Source organism: Mytilus trossulus, chromosome 12, assembly GCF_036588685.1.
Source record: "Mytilus trossulus isolate FHL-02 chromosome 12, PNRI_Mtr1.1.1.hap1, whole genome shotgun sequence".
NCBI lineage: Eukaryota > Metazoa > Mollusca > Bivalvia > Mytilida > Mytilidae > Mytilus > Mytilus trossulus.
Genome location: NC_086384.1, coordinates 47,073,193 through 47,094,591, shown reverse-complemented (window position 1 = coordinate 47,094,591; position 21,399 = coordinate 47,073,193). Strand labels below are relative to the sequence as shown.

Below are 21,399 nucleotides of genomic sequence, written 5' to 3'. Positions count from 1 at the left end.
AAGTCTTGGAATTTTATACAATGTGAAAAGAATATAATACAATAACAACATAATGGGTCCACTAAAAGTTATAAATAGAGTATCAGGAATCTAATTTGATCCACCAGACTCATGTTTTTTTCTAGATAAAAACTACCAATAGTACTCGTATCAAATTGTTATATGTAGTCTTCTTATATTTTAGGGGCGTTAGCCACGATGACATTAGACTACTATATTTGATTTGCATATATTATTAGAAGTGAATATTAGTTATTTTATTCTTTTTCTTGTTCTTAAAAAAACAATTAGGTTCGATAAAACAAGAAAAAGTTTCATTTTTTAAATATTTCACATGTGGTAACACTTCCATGACATTTTTCAAAGTTGTGCATTTGGAATAAAATCTTAAATAATACTTTATCACTGCTTTTGTGTAGCTATTTGCGTCGCTGTAACATCTTGTATTTTTCTGGTTTAATTGCCAAAACCTTAACTTTTTGCTGATAAAAGTTAACTTTTCTATATGAGGTCAAATAAAAAACGAAGATCATCGGAAGTAAATTGAAATAGAAAAGTTACAAAAGTGTAGTATGTTACGTCTGGCTAATTAGTCGTCTTTCCCGGTGGTCAAAAATCCCTAGTGTTTCATATATTTGTAAAATTGTAAACAGTAAAGCTATAAAAAAAAATTACCGTGAAAAACATGTCAACCATTGACTAATCCATTTGGGACCGAAACGGTCACCACAGTGACATCGACACTCAGTGGTTGTTAAAACATCAAAGATATCAGGATTATAAATGCAGACAGGTTAAAAAATACCGGGTAAAGTATCAATCTAGAATTTAAGATAAGTAAAACGGAATTCGCAATGGCACTATCAGAACAAATCAACTATTACTAAGAAAACAAACGTTTAAACAGATATATTTCAAGGAAACTCTTGTGTATATGATACAAACAAAATAAGAACTGAGAAACAAAAACTTAGTTAAACATAATAGCAAGTGAACATTTTTGTATTTAGTGAAAGAATATATTCCGTGGTATAACCCAACAATGTTAGATCTGTTAATTTGCTTTCGCAAATTTTTGGTTCTTCCTTCTTCGGGATTAGAACCCATGCTACTGAGATATCGCGACACCAAATCGCCTGCACTGTAACCGGTGAGTTAGACCACACGAACACCTGGGTTATATATCAACTATACGTTTTTAAAAATAAGAGTTATTGACTACTTATATTTATGATCTAATGTTTTTTTCCAATTAACAAGGAGTTCTATATCAAAAAATGTGAACCGTTGATTTAATATGTCCTTTATCAAATGCATTCGGTTATATTTAAAAATCCAAGCTCCATTGAGTCTCATTTTAAAGATATCGAATTTTGTTCAATCATGTAGCGTAAAATAGGAAATAAAAGTGTCAGATTTTTAAATAACTTTTAAGGTGATCGTGTCGTTAAACATTGATAGATACAATAACAGCAAATTCAAGATGAGACGATTACAAAAATATAAAGAATCATCATATTAATTGATAGTAGGTAATACATTTTGCAATATGAGAAGCTGTTTACAAAAATGCGAACAGAAAATGCTCTAAATCCGTAGAAAAAACATAAATTGCTGAAAGTTGCAGTTCTCTTACAAATGCTAAAAGTCGAAAATTATATCAAAGAATGTGCAGTTTTGTGGTTGTTCATAAAACTAAAATGACATAACTATGTAAACATCGGCTGAACATTTTGTTGTTGAGAAAAAGTTAAGATTCTCAATGTTAAAATTAGTGTGTGTCAAATTGTTATATATCCATTGCAATTTTACCGGTAAAGTATGTGGTTCAAGCTTTTTTTTAATATATTTTTGTCAAAGGGTCAAAGAAAAACCTTTTTATTTTTTAAATTATCGAGCGAAATAAGTTTTTGGTCAAAGTGTTTGGTACCACATTCTAGAACTATCAGTCCTGGACTTACTAGTATGATATGTACCAGCATATATGGCTGAGTTCACCTGAAACTCTTCAATCGATTTCAGAGTTTATCGATTATCACGTGAACGCACTAGGGTTGATATTCGGAACAACTCTAAGAAACTCTAGGGTAAGGCCTTGATCAAGCATAAAAAATAATATATTCTCTTTGGTTTGACGTCATTCAACATATTTTCGAGTTTAACCCTGGCTTGGTGAGGGTTGGAACTAAAGTACGAGGGGTTAACTCGATTGGTTCAAGTAAAATCGTTTTGTTCAAACCCGAGTAAGTAAAGTAAACTCGAGAGTTTCAAGTGAACTCGGCCAATGATAAATGACAAACTTATCCTATATATCATGATTATAATGTGTACGCCAAGCGCGTAGTTGATCACTCATCAGTGGCGATCGATTCTAAAAGTTATAAAAATTAATGGACGAACGATTCTAGAACATGGGAAGTAATTTGTTTACTAAAATTATTTATGTAATAAATATCTCAATACAAGTATAAAGTAGTTTCAAAAATATTTGTTGAAATAGGACAGGTTTTTTTTTTGTGACATAATTTTTAATTCAATCTTTGATAGGAATCGTTGATATTGTAATAAAAAAAACTGCTGTTTACAAAGCATTTTGTTTTTAAATATTAAGGCTTTTCTACATCAGGAGTAGATTACTTAGGCAGGAATTTGGCAAAACTCTTAGAAATTTTTGGTCCACGATGCTCTTTTACTTCGTACTTTATTTGAACGTTTACCTTTTTTTTTTCGAGCGTCACTGATGAGTCTTTTGTACATGTAGACGAAACACGCGTCTGGTGCAAATATCTGTGATGAGTTTATGTTAACCTTTAAACGTTGAAAAATTCAGAGCGTACATAATGATCCAGCATTTAGCAATTTGTAAAGGTTAATATTTCGATTAATGAAAAACCTTTAAGCACTTACTCATTTACGTCTTATTCATGATTGTGGGAGGGACGATGTTTCTGAAGAGTAGCTATTAACACTGGTATGTTATGGGGTTATCGAAAGCAGCATGTACAAATTGGTAAGTTTGCTACTTGTTTTGCCACAATTAAACGTTTTATTTTTATGAGCAATACTTTATGTAAGGCACTTATATAAAAAAAAAAATCGAAAGGGTTCCGCGGAACCCGGTATCTCCGATACTTTTAATGTTAATCCCAGGCTCAACAAAAATGAGGGGGGGGGGGGGGTATATCTCTCTCGATCCTATCTTTTGATTTTATGAAACTACTGTCCAAGTTTGATAAAAAAAAAAATCCAGGATAAAAACTTTAACTGCATATTTTATGTAATGTTAACTGGAAGAAAAAACAAAGTCCATTTATAATTAATATACAAAAAAACAGGATAGCATAGAAAGTTATTAAAATTCTAAAAACTTTAACGACAAAGTGAATGTAATGTTTCCGGGAAGAAAATTAAGTCCATTTATTAGTAAAATGCGGGAAAATAAGATTTTTTTTTACCGAATTTACTTCTGAATACTATTTTTGATTATAAACAAGCTTCTATCCAAGTTTGGTACAAATCCATGATAGTTTAAGAAAGATATTTGAATTTTAAAAACTTTGACCACAGAGTGAATGTAATGTTTCCTGGCAGAAAAACTCCATTTATAAGTCCATTTATAAGTAAAATTCAGAAAAAAACAGGATGATCTTTTTTTAAAACATTTACTTCTTGTAACTATCTTATAATCATAAACTAGCTTCTGTCCAAATTTAGTACAAATCCAGAATAGTTTTAAGAAAGTTATCAAAATTTCAAAAACTTTAACCTCAGATTGAATATTTGTGGACGACGGTCACGCCGACGACGAAATATAGGATCGCTATGTTTCGCTTTTTCGAAGAAAAAAGTCGCACTCTCGACAAAGACACACAAAATCACGGATACATCTGGAAGTCATCTAGAGTTAAACAGGCAAACATAGAAAAGCGTCAAATGTTAGGATTAGACCAAATCGACCAGTGTCGACACGAGTAGTTACTAGTAACTATTTGTTGGTGTTTTTGTATGGGATGAAGGAGGTTTGGCATGCCACAAAACCAGGTTCGACCAACCATTTTTTCCTTTAAATATGTCCTGTACCAAGTCAGGAATATGGCCATTGTTATATTAAAGTTCGTGTCTGTGTGTGTTACATTTTAACGTGTTTCCGTTGTGTCGTTTGTTTTCTCTTATTTTTGAGTGTGAATTCACATTACAATAAGACGTGTCACGTTACTTATCTATCCCAAATTCAAGTATTTGGTTTTGATGTTATATATGTTATTATTGTATAGCAATATAATATTTCCCACAGAACGTTACCAAAAGTTAGCGTGCAATAAATTCTAATATTGTATTGCACTAGTGCAATAAATCTTCGAAATTCATGACGTCATCAACGTTTAAATCTTAGTTTAAACCAAATTTTACTCTCAAATATTATATTACTATACAATAAAAGGGTTATTGCATGAATATTGGGAAATATTGTCCCTCGTAGAACATATATTGCACTCGCAAGCTCGTGCAATATAAAATTCAACTCGGGAAAATATTCCCCCATATTCATGCAATAACCCATATTCTCATAGGATTTTTTTCTAATGCTTTGTACGTTTCTGTTTGTGTTACATTTTAATGTTGTGTCATTGTTCTCCTCTTACATTTAATGCGTTTCACTCAGTTTTAGATTGTTACGCCGATCTTGTTTTTTGTCCATGGATTTATGAGTTTTGAACTGCAGTATACTACTGTTGCCTTTATTTAACATTATTAGAAAGTGCGTCATGAGCCGATTTCGTTTGTTGACTATTTTGTAAACTGGTATGATTATGGTATGTTATCGGACATTCGGGTTGCAATACAATATATAATTCTTCTTTTTTTAATTATAAATATAAATTGTATACTTTTGTTGGGATGAAGTATATAAATCCGATATTTTTTAAGTAGCAAAAGTTAATCAACCGTTTTATCATTTTGAGGTCGGGGTTGGGATAATCCAATTACAATAGGACATTGGCATACAGCAATAGATTAAAAGTTTCCCATGACATTATTATTAGTTTAGTCAAATAGGTGAACCAAAGCCATTCTTCGTAGTACTTCAAGGTCATAAAGATGGTTTGCAATACATAATCACAGTCCAATGGTTCAGATTGATTAACACCTATATCTAATAAGTAAAAAATTATACGGAAGATTATCTTATGAATTTTCACATGTTTAGTTAGCACAGCAGTATCGAGAGGACAAGTCAGTGAATTTTAAACTCATTCAAATTCATTAATAACTTTTTTATTCATTGAACAAAGAATCAATGTCAAAATAAGCAGTGAATGATTATTTATTATATCAAAAAGTACAAATATTTTACACAAGCAGTAGGTACGTTTAAACTGCCATCAGTTAAATATAAACTTTTTTTAATTTAAAAGCTTTGTTCTATAACTTAGATCAATTTCCAAACTCCATACTGTGAAGATATTCTATAAGTTTTGTCTCCTGTTTTGTCCGGATGCCACACCACGGCTTGTCATCAATACCTTTATGTTATCCTATTAGTCATAATTTCCCTTCCGTCCATCAATTCAACTTAATTTGCATTTGTTCATTCAGTGCAGGCGTCCATTAAACTCTAAAGTTCGGTTCAATTCAGTCTTTAAACATAAAGATTATGTATATTTGTAAGGGATAATTCGAGAAAAAGACATGTATAAATCATTTCCGATACAAAATTTATTGAATAACCTAAAACTATTGTTTTATATACTAGTACATGCAATTCTTGCAAAGATTATAAATTGTAGTTGAGAATTTGGATAGGCAATATTAAATTACAAATATTAAGCAATACCCCTTTGTGAAATTATGTTACAAACTTCAAGCTTGGCAGCCTGAAAATAGTTATCAAAGGTACCAGGATTATAATTTAGTAATTATGTTACAAACTTCAAGCTTGGCAGCCTGAAAATAGTTATCAAAAGTACCAGGATTATAATTTAAAACGCCAGACGCGCGTTTCATCTACATAAGACTCATCAGTGACACTCATATCAAAATATTTATAAAGCCAAACAAGTACACTTGAGACAATGCCCTAATAATATGTCAACACAACAGTGTCTACCACTGATCTAGTGGTACGTTTTTTTACGAAACGTTCATCAGAGGTGGCATAGACCAAGTGGTTTAAACAGCTCATCAAATAAACCAGACTTATATTTTGGTATGCCAGATGCCGTTCCATCTATATATGACTCATTAGTGGCAATTGAAGGTACAAATCCACAAGCATGCCTCCGGTGTGGGATTTTCTCGCTGCATTGAAGACCCATTGGTGGTTTGCGGCTGTTGTCTGCTCTATTGTCGGGATGTTGTCTCTTTGACACATTCCCCATTTCCATTCTCAATTTTAGTATTTGTATTATTTACTTTCAGTTTAATTTTCATACCACAGTTGTACGCAAAACAAATCTATGACATGACTGACATTGTTGTCAAGATAAGAAAATTTTATGTAACTGTCATATACAAGAGAGGGGTTAAGCTAGCTGCTTTCTACATAAGAAAATACCTGTACCAAGTCAGCAATATGACACTAGATATCCTTTGTTTCGTGTGTTTGAGCTTTTGATTTTTCCATTCGATTCGAAATTTTCAATTTTGAATTTTCATCAGAGTTTAGTATTATTGTTAATTAATTTTTTATCCTAATTGACTCTAAGCATTTTCCAACTTGTGATTTCCAAAGGATTGATAATTTGACTCCATCCTGCAATGTTATTCTATGTAAGGGAGGCAATCCAATTACACTCAAATACCTTAAACTGGCTTTCAAACTCGTGTTTTAGAACAAAAACAATGCTTTATCAATGTTTTATTCATATTATAAATTCATCAAATTATCACATTAGTATCTTAGTTAATAATTAACTCATCATAGATACCAAAATTGAAATTTTTACAGTTGAAATTTGTTTAAGTTCAAAAATTCTATAATTGATTAACTAATTATTTAGGGATTCTTTACAAAAACCATTAGAAAATTCTTTTAGGCATTATCATTTTCAATGAGAAAAATAATTTCCTTAATTTCAAACCAACAGGAGAAATCACATATCCAGATTGTTTAAGATAAATGTATATCATATTTTACACAGCTCTTAACATGACACAATACATACTAAAGCTGTGCTTTTATATGTTTTGATTTTAGTTAACATATGACATTTCTAGTACATTTGGATATGTACAAAGGGTACATCTTTTCAGACTCACTTAAATAATTTAATAACAAATTTCTGTAGCATATGCTCATTCTTAACAAGACCTGAGCAAATAATCGTCAATTCAACCTGGTTTTTTTTTTCATTTTGTAGAAAACAAAGCTATTGAAATTTATGTTTGAACTATATTTCTTGAACACTTCATCTTTTTAACATCATTTTTCTGATAAAATGGCTCTTTTTATAGCTCAAAACAAAAAAACAAGACAAGCTTATGCTATTGTACTATTTAGGTAAGAGTTAAGAATCTTTTCATCTTTTTAGTGGACCATTTAAAACAATCAGAAATATTGAAAATAATCAAAGTGTGTGCTAGCATTTAGTTGCAGAATATTGCTGTCAATAAGCAAAATTGAAATCTAAATTACAAATTGGATATGTTATCAAAGAAATATATCCAGACAATATTGTGGATAGAGTTATCTCCCTTATTCCAATTATATACAAATTTCTGACAAACAAAAATAAATAAGATAAATATAAATCGTCATGAGTTTGTCAAACTTTGATATTTTTTCTTACATAGATACACCACAGTAAAATAAGCTTGAAAAGGGGATGTACCAAAAAAAATTCAGCATTGAATAATTAGTTGGTTTACTGTATTTCAATTCATGGTTTCCAAACATACATGAAATCACAAGAATATAAATGAATCAACAGTATACAAGTCATGGAAACAAATTGACATAAAATACTCTAGAAAAGGGGATGTGTCTATAAAAAAAGGAGATACTGCAATAATTAGTATTCAAATTCATGGTTTCCCCATATTCATGAAAGTTCTGAAATTGGCTTCACTGAAATATTAATGAATCGACAGTATACAAAATCAGTAAACGAGTTTCATAATTTTATTCCTTTAATGAACATGACTAAAAGCAAAAAGGGAATTCCTTAATTGTTTTTATAACCCTGTATTTTATATATATATGCTAACTTACTCTGTGGACTCACAAGTATGTCTCGTCTGTACTTCTACAAAGTCAATGAGGCATGGCTGAGATAGTAAGGCATCAATAACAACAGATGTGAAGATGCAAATAGAACAATATGCCATGTCAGAGGGTCTGAATGGGGTGTTTCAATTTCTTTATTTTAATTTTAAAGACAATTTTTCATTATTTCATTCTGTTTTTTCCATTTAATATTCTCTACTGTTTACATTTTTACATTTTGGGTCTCTTTTCTGTATTCTACATTTTTTTAGCCCTCCATTTTGTAAACCCTATTGAGACCATTATGTAACTCCGACATACATGTAAATTTACAATTGCTCTTCACACAGCAAAATAACAGAACTTATGGTGGACTTTTTAGACACCGGTAAAAAGTGAAAAGCAATATCTATGACTAGCCTGCCATAATTACATAGAAAACAAGAATATACATAAAATGATTTGATTTTCAGTCTGGTGTTTCAATAGATATCACAGGTACTATTGGTTTGGGTTGCTCATCATGTATGTATTTTTTATGTGGTAATTTATCTGCCTTGTCTGGTGGTGGGGGTCGTGATTCCACTGTGAAATTATTGTCTTTATGAATTGTATATGAAATATTTCCATACTCTTGCAGTAATGGACAAATTCCTAATAGAAACTGACAGAAGTCTTTCCTGATTCCAAACCACCCTGAAAAAAGAACATAATATTTACTGTACACATAATAGAAAACTTGAAAATAGACATAATATTTAAGGTTTAGATCCATTAAAACGTTTAATCTCGCTGCAAATGTTTGCACCCGTCCTAAGTCAGGAATCTGATGTACAGTAGTTGTCGTTTATTTATGTAATTTATACGTGTTTCTCGTTTCTCGTTTTTTTTAAATAGATTAGACTTTTGGTTTCTCCCTTTGAATGGTTTTACACTAGTATTTTGGGGCCCTTAATAGCTTATTGTTCGATGTGAGCCAAGGCTCTGTGTTGAAGGCTGTACTTTGACCTATAATAGTTTACTTTTTTTAAATTGTTATTTGGATGGAGAGTTGTCTCATTGGCACTCACACCGCATCTTCCTATATCTACACATTATAGAAAACTTGAAAATCTGAGGAGCTCAATAAATATATTGCTGGCTCATCAAATTAAGATTAAAATTCAAAATTTCTTTTAAAATGCAATTCGGTACAAAAAGAAAGAAATTACCAGACTACGGCAGTCAAATAAACAGAATTAAATAATTTTTATAAGAATTGGGCATATAAAATAAAACTGTTGACATACCAGAATTGGGCATATAAAATAAACAGAATTAAATATTTTTTAAAGAATTGGGCATATAAAATAAAACTGTTGACATACCAGAATTGGGCATATAAAATAAACAGAATTATATATTAAAGACTATATGAGCCGTGTCAGATAGAAATTGACCTTATACAAATCAACATCAATACATTGGTTAACCTATAGAGGTTTTCAGGAAGCTCGTTTTGGAATTTTTGTCAGATTTTCGGAATCCTCCGGTTTTATCCATTTTAATGCATTAACAAATTTTGCCCGGTGACCCCAATTTTTTTTATTTATAATTCTTTTACATGTATAATGATAAGCTGTCTGTTTAAGTCTTATAGAATTTTAATTATTTTTTAATAGATTGTGGGGACTTAAACTTGTCAATGATAAAGCTATTAAAGGTCAAGAGAGAACATTTTCCTTCCAAAATTCCAATGGCTAATACATCGAAAACAAGCATGGCGACCTATACATTTTTTGGCTCTTTGGATTTCTTTATTAATGCGCTATCAATATAAACTAGTGTTTTGAAAGAATCAAACTCCCTTAATATAAATTTCAATAGAAAGTCTGGCACAAGTTGAATTGATAACCAAATGCTACCAAACTTCATCTTTTATTTCACTGTATTTCGTATATAAATGTTCCAAAAACAATAAGAGTCTTATACATATACATATTTATGTACACTTGCATACAATTAATTTCTATCCGAGGCAGCTCATATATTGATACTTACATTGGTTACCTCCCTTAGCACCAAATGAGAGACATATCAATGTTACGAGAGATATAAACAATGGCACTGTAATGGCAGTATATTTAAAATGATTGTCACCGTCTAAACGATTGGCTAATAGTACCTGGAAAGAGACAAATATAGTAAATATAAATATGGTACGTCATACAAGAATAAAGAATATATGTCCATATGCACAATCTCATTTCAATGTCATTTAACCCAATCTGTTTTTTTTGCATATTATATCACAAATAAGGGGGCAAGAGATACCTATACTTTTTTTACAAAGTAGGATTTATCCCTCCCTAAGACAAGATACTTGCGTCTAAGTTGGCCCTTCTATTTTATGAAGCAAATTAGAGCAATTCCAACTCTTTCAATTCGTCAAGTAGTTGGAATTGGGAATACTTGTGTAGAGTGTAGAAAATCCAAATGTTTAATTACTATTGCAAGATGAAAGAAACCTAGAAGTTATGTGCTCTAAAAGATCTTTGTTTTTTTTTCAGTATCTGTAGCCTTTTCAATACAGTTATGGCCTTCATCAAAAGTTAATATATAAAATTATTAAATCTAGGCAAGGTTATTTTCTGAATGTTAAAATCCAAAATTATCAAATAGAAGGAAAAGTTAATATCTAAAATTATTCCATATTGGTATTTTTTTGGAAGGTTTCTTTATATAAATTGGATTTTGAATTAAAAACATATTCACCTGAGAAAGTGTTATTCACTGCGCTAAAGGTCACACACTTTTACATGCAAAGTTATGGTAAAATGTTTCATGTAAAATTTGTTTTGGTATATGTTTGTCATTAAATACATTTTCTTCTCTCGGAATATGGAATAAAACAATTACTGTCTTTTGTTTCGGTAAATATGCGGTTTTATTGATTTTGAAAAAATGATATTCACTGAGGCCCACAAAAGACAGTAATTATTAAATCTAGGCAAGGAAAGCCCAATGAATATAGAACTGATTTTTTACACTGCATATATCTAAAACATCCAAGGGAGATAATATAGAGGAAAAATAACCTGGATAAAAAAATACAATTTTTCTTGTCTTCTTTAAGTTCTTACCTCAAAAACAAGTAATGGTACTACCATTAATGAATAACCTATGGCAGATGAAATGTTTCCACGTCTTTGTTGTGGAATAATGTCTGGCGATTTGATTAATATAATGGCTAGAATAATAGCATATAGTACTCCTATCATGGCTGTACACATCAAAATCCAAATTGGAATGAAAACAATCTGTAAAAGAGACAAAAGTTCATAAGAAGACAGAAATAATCTTAGTATTAACATGTTTCTTTCAAGTTATGTGCCATGGCTTCTGTGTACTGTAAACCAACTTATTTTTGGGGATGCTTTATTTCGCGTATTACCCTTCTTAGACCACTTCAAGGCTATTTAATTTCGCGATTTTCTGACTTACTTGATGAAGTTAAATAGGGAATGATCCAAGTTTTAGATATTCTCTAGGATTTATATCTGCGTTATTTTTTCACTCACAAAAGTCGCGAAATTAAATCCCTCGCGAAAATAAGTTGGTTTACAGTATTCAAAGTCATCATCATGAAGTACACTATTTTGGATGATTTATAACAACAGCTGAACCAGGTATCAAAATAAAAATATCTCATCAATGTGTATTTGAATTAAAGGAATGACCATCTATGAGGAAATAACATCAAAACATTCAAAATGTAGTGCACACTGACTACCTTGTGTAGTGGGTTGTTTTAAAGTGAGCACCACATTTTTATATTATTTTGAATAGACAGAAAAATCTGGCAGTCATTTCTTAAAATTTAATTCTAAATCCCATTTTAAGTCGGAGTAAATTGTGGAAAAACGTCAGTCACATGACAAAACCAAAATTTTGACACATCCAATTTTTACTCATCAGGAGTCGAATTACATACATTTATATGGAACAAAGTTCAGGACCAAGTGAAAACTTTGACTCATCTGAAATTTCGAGTCAACCGAGTTCGAGACAACTAGAGTTAACTGTATATAAAGGATTAACTATACCTTCAAATATTGTTTAAAGGTAAACTGTGCTCACTACCTGTTTACCAGGGTCTATAAAGATGATATACCTTTTCATCAGGAATACCACAGTTGTTTTTCATGTGTTTTAATTTTGAGCTTTTAATTTTGCCATTTGATTACGGACTTCCCAATTTGAATTTTCCTTGGAGTTCTGTATTTTTGTAATAATCTCAATTTATACATACCACCCAGCTCCATTGGATGACTTTATCTAATCTTAGAGACAGAAATATAAATTGTAGAATATTTACAGAACAAAACAGCTCCATCTGAAAAAAAAATTATCACGGTTAAAATTACAAAACAAAACAGATTCATCTGAAAAAAAAAATATCACGGTTAAAATAACAAAACAAAACAAATTCATCTGAAAAAGATATACCTCTGTTAAAATTACAAAACAAAACAGATTCATGCAAAAAATCATAGTTAAAATTACAGAACAAAACAGATTCATCTGAAAAAGAAAAATCACTGTTAAAATTACAGAACAAAACTGTGTGAAAAATGCATTGATCATGTTGATAGCCATAAGAATATATAAATTAAAACCAGTTAACCAATTCATTTTTTTTAATTTTCCTTGTTTCAATCTTCATAAAAATCTCTTCAGATTTAGTTTTCAGATTTTCTTTCAGTTTCTCACATCAAATTGTGTTGTATTCTATTGATTAAGAGAATAATTATTGATTAATAACAAGTATGTGTCCATAGTACATGGATTCACCACTCGCACTGAAATTTTCTATGTTCAGTGGACCATGAAAATTTGGTCAAAACTCTTAATTTGGCATTAAAATTAGGGAAAATGTAAACTAAGTTTCAAGTTGATTGGACTTCATCTTCATTAAAAACTACCGAATACACAAATTGTACTGAAACTTAAACCTGAAAAAGTTAAACAAGCAGGACAGACAGACAGACAAATAGATGAAATAGTGTTGACCATAAAACATAATGCCTATAAATGGGTCATAAAGAACTAGAATTTCCGATGACATAACACATAATATAAAAAAGATGTGGTATAATTGACTATGAGACAACTGTCCAAAAGAGACCAAAATGACACAGAAAATAACAACTATAGGTCACAGTACAGCCTTCAACAATGTGCAAAGCCCATACTGCATAGTCAGCTATAAAAGGTGAGAAAATTAACAGCCTTATTTATGTACAAAAAATGGATGAAAAACAAATATGTAACACGATAAACAAACAACAACCACTGAATTACAGGCACCTGACTTGGGACAGGCCCATTCATACAAAAAGTTCACCAGAAAAATTCCTCAGACGATTAAAAGCTTTTAAGGGAACAGATATTAGCACTACATCAGTTGAATTGACTGAATCAATGTTGATCTGTTCTGGACTCAACACCATTGTTAACCAGCCTGTATTACTCACCTGATATACATATTGAATAAATATCAGGTGGGGCTTGGGAGGCCTCATTTGATCGAAAAAAAATATTTTGGGGCACAGAATTGTCCCAAAAAATGTTTTCATCAAGGGTACTTTTTATCCCTTTCAGGAGGATTACATCCTCTTCCCCCAACCCTGAATCCTCCTGTGAACAGAGACTCAATGGTAACAAATATTTTCTAGTGGTCATGCATGGTGGTACTGCCTTAAAACTAAATACAACAAAAAAAACATATCAAATTATGATCATTCAAGTTTGTTTGGACTATAGCTATAGTTTAGAGGACACAGAAACCTTTTAAATGCTATGTTATCTTTTATTTATTTCTGAATTCTGTCAAGCTTAATCTTCTAAATATCTAATCAAATATCTAAACAGGAATTTTCACTTATTTTTTTTACAAATTTATATTTGGAGTAACAGTGGCAGCCATGTTTAATGCTATGGGTAATAAATCACAAGCATTGTAGGCTTATAGAGATTTAAAATAAAAGTACAAATATATTTTGAATTTCTGTAATTAATGGCTTAGTATAGATATATATAGTCAGTCATCAACTTAACTTCTTTTCCAGCTTAAATAAAAACCACCTCAAGAAATGTTTTTTTTCTATTTCCCTCATAACACCAACCAATCTATTTCTGAGAGCATCAAACAACCTCAAAGGTGAGTTAACAATTTTATAGCAAACTTGCAAATAACAATGAACAACCTACCTCAAAAGAGCATTCATTTTTTACAACCCATACACAAATACCAATGGACAACCTACCTCAAAAGAGCATTCATTTTTTACAGCCCATACACAAATAACAATGAACAACCTACCTCAAAAGAGCGTTCATTTTTTACAGCCCATACACAAATACCAATGGATAACCTACCTCAAAAGAGCATTCATTTTTTACAGCCCATACACAAATAACAATGAACAACCTACCTCAAAAGAGCATTCATTTTTTACAACCCATACACAAATAACAATGAACAACCTACCTCAAAAGAGCGTTCATTTTTACAACCCATACACAAATACCAATGGACAACCTACCTCAAAAGAGCATTCATTTTTTACAGCCCATACACAAATACCAATAGACAACCTACCTCAAAAGAGCGTTCATTTTTTACAGCCCATACACAAATACCAATGGATAACATACCTCAAAAGAGCGTTCATTTTTTACAACCCATACACTAATACCAATTGACAACCTACCTCAAAAGAGCGTTCATTTTTACAACCCATACACAAATAACAATGAACAACCTACCTCAAAAGAGCATTCATTTTTTACAGCCCATACACAAATACCAATAGACAACCTACCTCAAAAGAGCGTTCATTTTTTACAGCCCATACACAAATACCAATGGATAACATACCTCAAAAGAGCGTTCATATTTTACAACCCATACACTAATACCAATTGACAACCTACCTCAAAAGAGCGTTCATTTTTTACAGCCCATACACAAATACCAATGGACAACCTACCTCAAAAGAGCGTTCATTTTTTACAGCCCATACACAAATACCAATTGACAACCTACCTCAAAAGAGTGTTCATTTTTTACAGCCCATACACAAATACCAATGGACAACCTACCTTAAAAGAGCATTCATTTTTTACAACCCATACACAAATACCAATTGACAACCTACCTCAAAAGAGCATTCATTTTTTACAGCCCATACACAAATAACAATGAACAACCTACCTCAAAAGAGCGTTCATTTTTACAACCCATACACAAATACCAATGGACAACCTACCTCAAAAGAGCGTTCATTTTTTACAGCCCATACACAAATACCAATGGACAACCTACCTCAAAAGAGCGTTCATTTTTTACAGCCCATACACAAATACCAATGGATAACCTACCTCAAAAGAGCATTCATTTTTTACAGCCCATACACAAATAACAATGAACAACCTACCTCAAAAGAGCATTCATTTTTTACAACCCATACACAAATACCAATTGACAACCTACCTCAAAAGAGCGTTCATTTTTTACAGCCCCTACACAAATACCAATGGACAACCTACCTCAAAAGATTGTTCATTTTTATAGCCCATACACAAATACCAATGGACAACGTACCTCAAAAGAGTGTTCATTTTTTACAGCCCCTACACAAATACCAATAGACAACCTACCTCAAAAGAGTGTTCATTTTTATAGCCCATACACAAATACCAATGGACAACCTACCTCAAAAGAGCGTTCATTTTTTACAGCCCATACACAAATACCAATGGACAACCTACCTCAAAAGAGTGTTCATTTTTATAGCCCATACACAAATACCAATGGACAACCTACCTCAAAAGAGCATTCATATTTTACAGCCCATACACAAATACCAATGGACAACCTACCTCAAAAGAGTGTTCATTTTTATAGCCCATACACAAATACCAATGGACAACGTACCTCAAAAGAGCATTCATTTTTTACAGCCCATACACTAATACCAATGGATAACATACCTCAAAAGAGCGTTCATTTTTGACAGCCCATACACAAATACCAATGGATACAACTGACATAAACATTAAAGGTATAAATACAAGTATCCACGAATGGTGCTCAGTCTCTAGGTTATCACAGGCTAATATTTCGAACATCAGCAATAGTAGGTGCAGTCCAGTACATATCACCATAGCTTTATACTGGACATAACCATTGCCTTCTAGTCTGAAATAGAAAATAAAGACTTGGTGAGTACCATAATAGCTTTATACTGGACATAACCATTGCCTTCTAGTCTGAAATAGAAAATTAAGACTTTGGTGATTACCGTAATAGCTTTATACTGGACATAACCATTGCCTTCTAGTCTGAAATAGAAAATTAAGACTTTGGTGATTACCGTAATAGCTTTATACTGGACATAACCATTGCCTTCTAGTCTGAAATAGAAAATTAAGACTTTGGTGATTACCGTAATAGCTTTATACTGGACATAACCATTGCCTTCTAGTCTGAAATAGAAAATTAAGACTTTGGTGATTACCGTAATAGCTTTATACTGGACATAACCATTGCCTTCTAGTCTGAAATAGAAAATTAAGACTTGGTGAGTACCATAATAGCTTTATACTGGACATAACCATTGCCTTCTAGTCTGAAATATAAAATAAAGACTTAGTGAGTACCATAATAGCTTTATACTGGACATAACCATTGCCTTCTAGTCTGAAATATAAAATAAAGACTTGGTGAGTACCATAATAGCTTTATACTGGACATAACCATTGCTTTCTAGTCTGAAATAGACAATAAAGACTTGGCGAGTACCATAATAGCTTTATACTGGACAAAACCATTGCCTTCTAGTCTGAAATAGAAAATAAAGACTTGGTGAGTACCATAATAGCTTTATACTGGACATAACCATTGCCTTCTAGTCTGAAATAGAAAATTAAGACTTTGGTGATTACCGTAATAGCTTTATACTGGACATAACCATTGCCTTATAGTCTGAAATAGAAAATAAAGACTTGGTGAGTACCATAATAGCTTTATACTGGACATAACCATTGCCTTCTAGTCTGAAATAGAAAATAAAGACTTGGTGAGTACCATAATAGCTTTATACTGGACATAACCATTGCCTTCTAGTCTGAAATATAAAATAAAGACTTGGTGAGTACCATAATAGCTTTATACTGGACATAACCATTGCCTTCTAGTCTGAAATAGAGAATAAAGACTTGGTGAGTACCATAATAAGAAAATTGCATTAGGAATTTAATTAATACATATATAATATTTATGCTTTTTTTTTTTTTTTCAAATTGCAATAATTATTCTAGCTTTTTTTATGCCAAGAATAAATGCTCATAATTATTTTAGTGAGAGGTTTAGCTAGCTTTAAAATCAGATTTAATCCACCATTTTCTACATATGAAAAAGCATGTACCAAGTTAGGAATACGACAGTTGTTGACGATGTGTTTGAGCTTTTGGTTTTGCTGTTTGATTACTAGGGACTTTGCTTTATGTATTTTCCTCGTAGTTCATTATTTTTGTGATTTCACTTAATTAACAGTATTGATTGATTGCTGTCTACCACCGCTTTCAGCATGAGCAGGGTTTGAACTGACAACCTCAGTGTTAACTGGCTAGTGATTACAATAGTAAAACTACTTGAGACCACTGAGGCCCTTACCACATAAGATATGAGTGATGTAATTCACATGTACTTGATTATCTTAAGTTACATATCATTTAAAATTCAATAATCATATATAATGGAAAAACTTTCTTAAGTTAAAAAAACTTGTGTCTGATCCTTTTTTTCATTGTTTATGACAATCATTAAAGTAGAATGTTCTAACTACTAAATACAACCTCAGTCATTTAATTTTAATTCTTAACAAATAAAACATTTCACCATTATATCAAATAGATGTAATGTTTCGTACTAATTGTCACTTTTGTTTGAGTGACAAATGCATTAAACAACAAATAAATGACATCTTCGTTTTTTTCTGTATTTTTCAAATATGAAATTGACTCCCTGCAATTTTAACATGCACACTAATTCTCAAATTATTATTGTGTCAATAAATAAGATATTTTTCTCTTTTTCTGATGCATGGTCTTGTTCTTTTTTGTGTGAAAGTTTTTGAAGCTCCTGCAAATTAATACACATAAATCTCTGCATTTTAAGATGCACACTAATTCTCAAATTTGTCATTATTATTAATGTACAACAAAATTATTATTGTGTCAATAAACAAGATTTTTTTTTCTTTCTGATGCATGGTTTTATACTTTTTGTGTAAAAGTTTTTGGAAAGTCCTAATAAATTTATTCTATATTCATTCATCAGGTTTTTTAACAAAATAGGAAATTGACTCCCTGCATTTTAACATGCACAATAACTTTCTATTTTGTCATCATTCATAAATACAATAAATTGTATTAATGTGTCAATAAGTAAGATTTTTCTTCTTGTTCTAGTGCATGTTCATGTCTTTTTTCATGAGAACGTTTTTTGAAAATTTTGCATTCTTTCTATTAACATTAATTCATCAGTTATATACTCATACAAAATTGGAAAGATTAATCTTGCATTCCAGTTCATTGTTCATCATTTAAAATAATAAAGTCTCACAAAATTTGCAAATAAATAGATTTGTAAAATTCTAAATTTCTTTTCATTTCTTCAGTTTTTAACTCTACATGTGTGCCAGCTGAGGACGACCTCTTGGTGTGTGATTTTCTCACAGTGTTAAAGACCCATTGGTGACCTTCCGCTGTTGTCTGCTCTTTGGTTCTGATGTTGTCTCTTTGACATATTCCTCATTGCCATTTTTAATTTTATTAAAGTATTGTAAAATATTCATGTCACCTGCATTGTGGATTTTTCCACCAAATATAACTGCCAACACCTGCACCCGCCATAACCACAATCTTCCAGATCCATATCGGTAAAAATATCACCCAATAACTCCATTCAATTGTATTGTCTAATCTTAGAGCAAACAAGAATGAAAATAACAGTAGGCAGGAAAACACAAGGAATTTGCTGAAAATGAAGAATAAATATAAGTTTTATCATGGTCTATAAATAACTTTATGGTTCAAACCACTAAACATGACTGTATAGCTATATTAAACATAATCCTTTGCAGTTACCGTTACACTAGCACTGACAATAAATCCTAATCCTAAAGACCTTATAACATACCAAAACCATGTTTCTGATTGGGTATTTTTTTCCCTCTCTCACTGGAGTCAGTGTTGGTGTGGTCCATTGCATACAGCATAGTCTTTTATTGTTAGTGATTCTTGTTATGGTCTTTTTACACGTTTTCTTTAAATTTCAAATCGGGACAAGTAGTTTGAATTTATGGAAGGTTTCATGATGCTTTGTCTTATATTTTCAATAGAGTTCTTTGTTGACTTGTTACTTTTTGTTATTTTTCATGTTTTTCTATGGTTTTTGTCAGTGTATTTCCCATTTCCAGCTCTGAAAGTACTCTTGCCATTCCAGGTACATTTTGTATATATGCTTCTTATTTTTGCATAGTACATGAAGTATCTTTCATTTAATTGTTATCATGGTTATTGGAAGTGTATCATTGGTTTGGCAAACTTTACACTTCTATCATAATCATGATAAATGGATAAATGTGAAAAACCAATGCCTTCCACTTTCAATTTTCATCCTGCTATTTTTTTACACCTGGTCCCCCATTTTTTCTTGTTAAATATCTTGCAACACTACTGAAAAGGAGTAAGACCACTCTTAATTCACACTTGCCAACTTGTCCTGCTAGTTACGAATTCAAAAAGCCTTTACCTGCTTAATATTTCCCTGAATTATAAAGGCCTCCCAATGCATCATTCTTAGGAAACAGAGTTAAATTTAGGCTTGGCAACTCGTCCCACTAATGAAGAGTTCAAGAGGTGTTCAATCCGGGTTAAGAATCACCCAGGCAATTCACCCCCACTTTTGAAAAGATATGTCCAGATGAATAATGGCCAGTCAACTCGCCCCATCTACATTTTATGTACATGTATGTTTAAACTATGTTTAAAAAGAATCTAAAAAGAAGTATTCATATAAGCATGATGAGTGGGGTGATTTTGCATGGTTTTATTACAGCAGGATATGATTTCTGTATGCAAGTGGGGCAAGTTATATTAGTGGGTCTTGAAATACATGCAGGATTGAATTCCTTTTAAATTAAGAAGAGATTTGGAATACAGCTGGATTGAAAAATGATTGAAGTCCTTTTAATTGAAGGGACAATTAAGGCACATAATTAATTTCACGGGAGTTAACTACATTTAAATAGCTTGCAAATTGACAGGCCATAAATCAGCAACACTTAAACCCTATTTCAGTAGGGCCAGATGGGATATACTAGTCCAAATAATTATGACGTCTTGAAAGGCTATTATAATTTTTTTCTTTGACGCCCTACTTCAAAGTAAGGCATTTTTTGTAAGGCGTCAAAGAAAAAAATTATAATAGCCTTTCAAGACATCATAATTATTTGGACTAGGGATATACATGCACAAATGTAGTTGGGGCAAGTTGGTCTGCGACCAGTTGTCATGGATCCGTCATTTCTCCATGAATACACGTTATCGCTATTAACCTACTCGGCCGGCCGAGCCTGCCGCTTGACCTTTTGACGCATACAACAATCACTTTTCCATTGTGGAGTCAGATGTTTTGTTTTATGATGTCAAAATTTTACGGGAACCTGTGTGATGTCCAGTAATGGCAGTCAAATAGCGATAAGGTGTATTTGTTCCCCTCATTTGTTAAAAGTATACTGATTTTGGTTTTTTTATTTACGTTCCTGTTCAAAATGTTTTTATTTTATTCATGTAACATAAGAAAAAAAGTGACAGAACTACATTTTGATTTTTGTAAGAACCAAGTCTAACTATACAAATCCTTGTAAGAACTAAAAAAAACACCACAATAATATTATTTTTCAGACCTAGGGTTGAAATCCTGAAATAGATTCCGTAAATTCATTTTACGGTCATGACTTTAACCAAATCTGTTCATGCATCAAGTGGTAGCCATCGTAATCACAGTAGAAACAAACAGATACGAAGAATGAATCAGTCACTATTGTCAAGAGAAAAAAACATGGGGCCGCACATATCGT

At 31.6% G+C, this 21,399-nt stretch overlaps 1 protein-coding gene across 1 annotated transcript; it reads right to left on the bottom strand.

The window, feature by feature from the left end:
- Positions 1-7,373: 7,373 nt before the first annotated feature.
- Positions 7,374-21,392, bottom strand: LOC134692709 (transmembrane protein 185A-like). The gene is made up of 7 exons (XM_063553205.1): positions 21,226-21,392; positions 19,116-19,292; positions 16,244-16,451; positions 12,498-12,581; positions 11,329-11,505; positions 10,247-10,370; positions 7,374-8,902 (listed from the first exon to the last, which is right to left on the bottom strand). Exons 1-7 carry the CDS (start codon positions 21,261-21,263, stop codon positions 8,676-8,678), a joined length of 1,035 nt encoding a protein of 344 aa, XP_063409275.1. The 5' UTR covers positions 21,264-21,392; the 3' UTR covers positions 7,374-8,675.
- Between the last annotated feature and the right edge of the window lie 7 nt (positions 21,393-21,399).

Coding starts and splice junctions, on each gene's coding strand:
- LOC134692709 (XM_063553205.1), bottom strand. CDS start 21,263: ATGAATTTACGGAATCTATTTCAGGATTTCAACCCTAG. Junction 12,582..16,243: donor AAAATGAACGCTCTTTTGAG/GTATGTTATCCA, acceptor TTTTTTTTTCAG/ATGGAGCTGTTTTGTTCTGT. Junction 8,903..10,246: donor TGCTAAGGGAGGTAACCAAT/GTAAGTATCAAT, acceptor TTCTTTTTTCAG/GGTGGTTTGGAATCAGGAAA.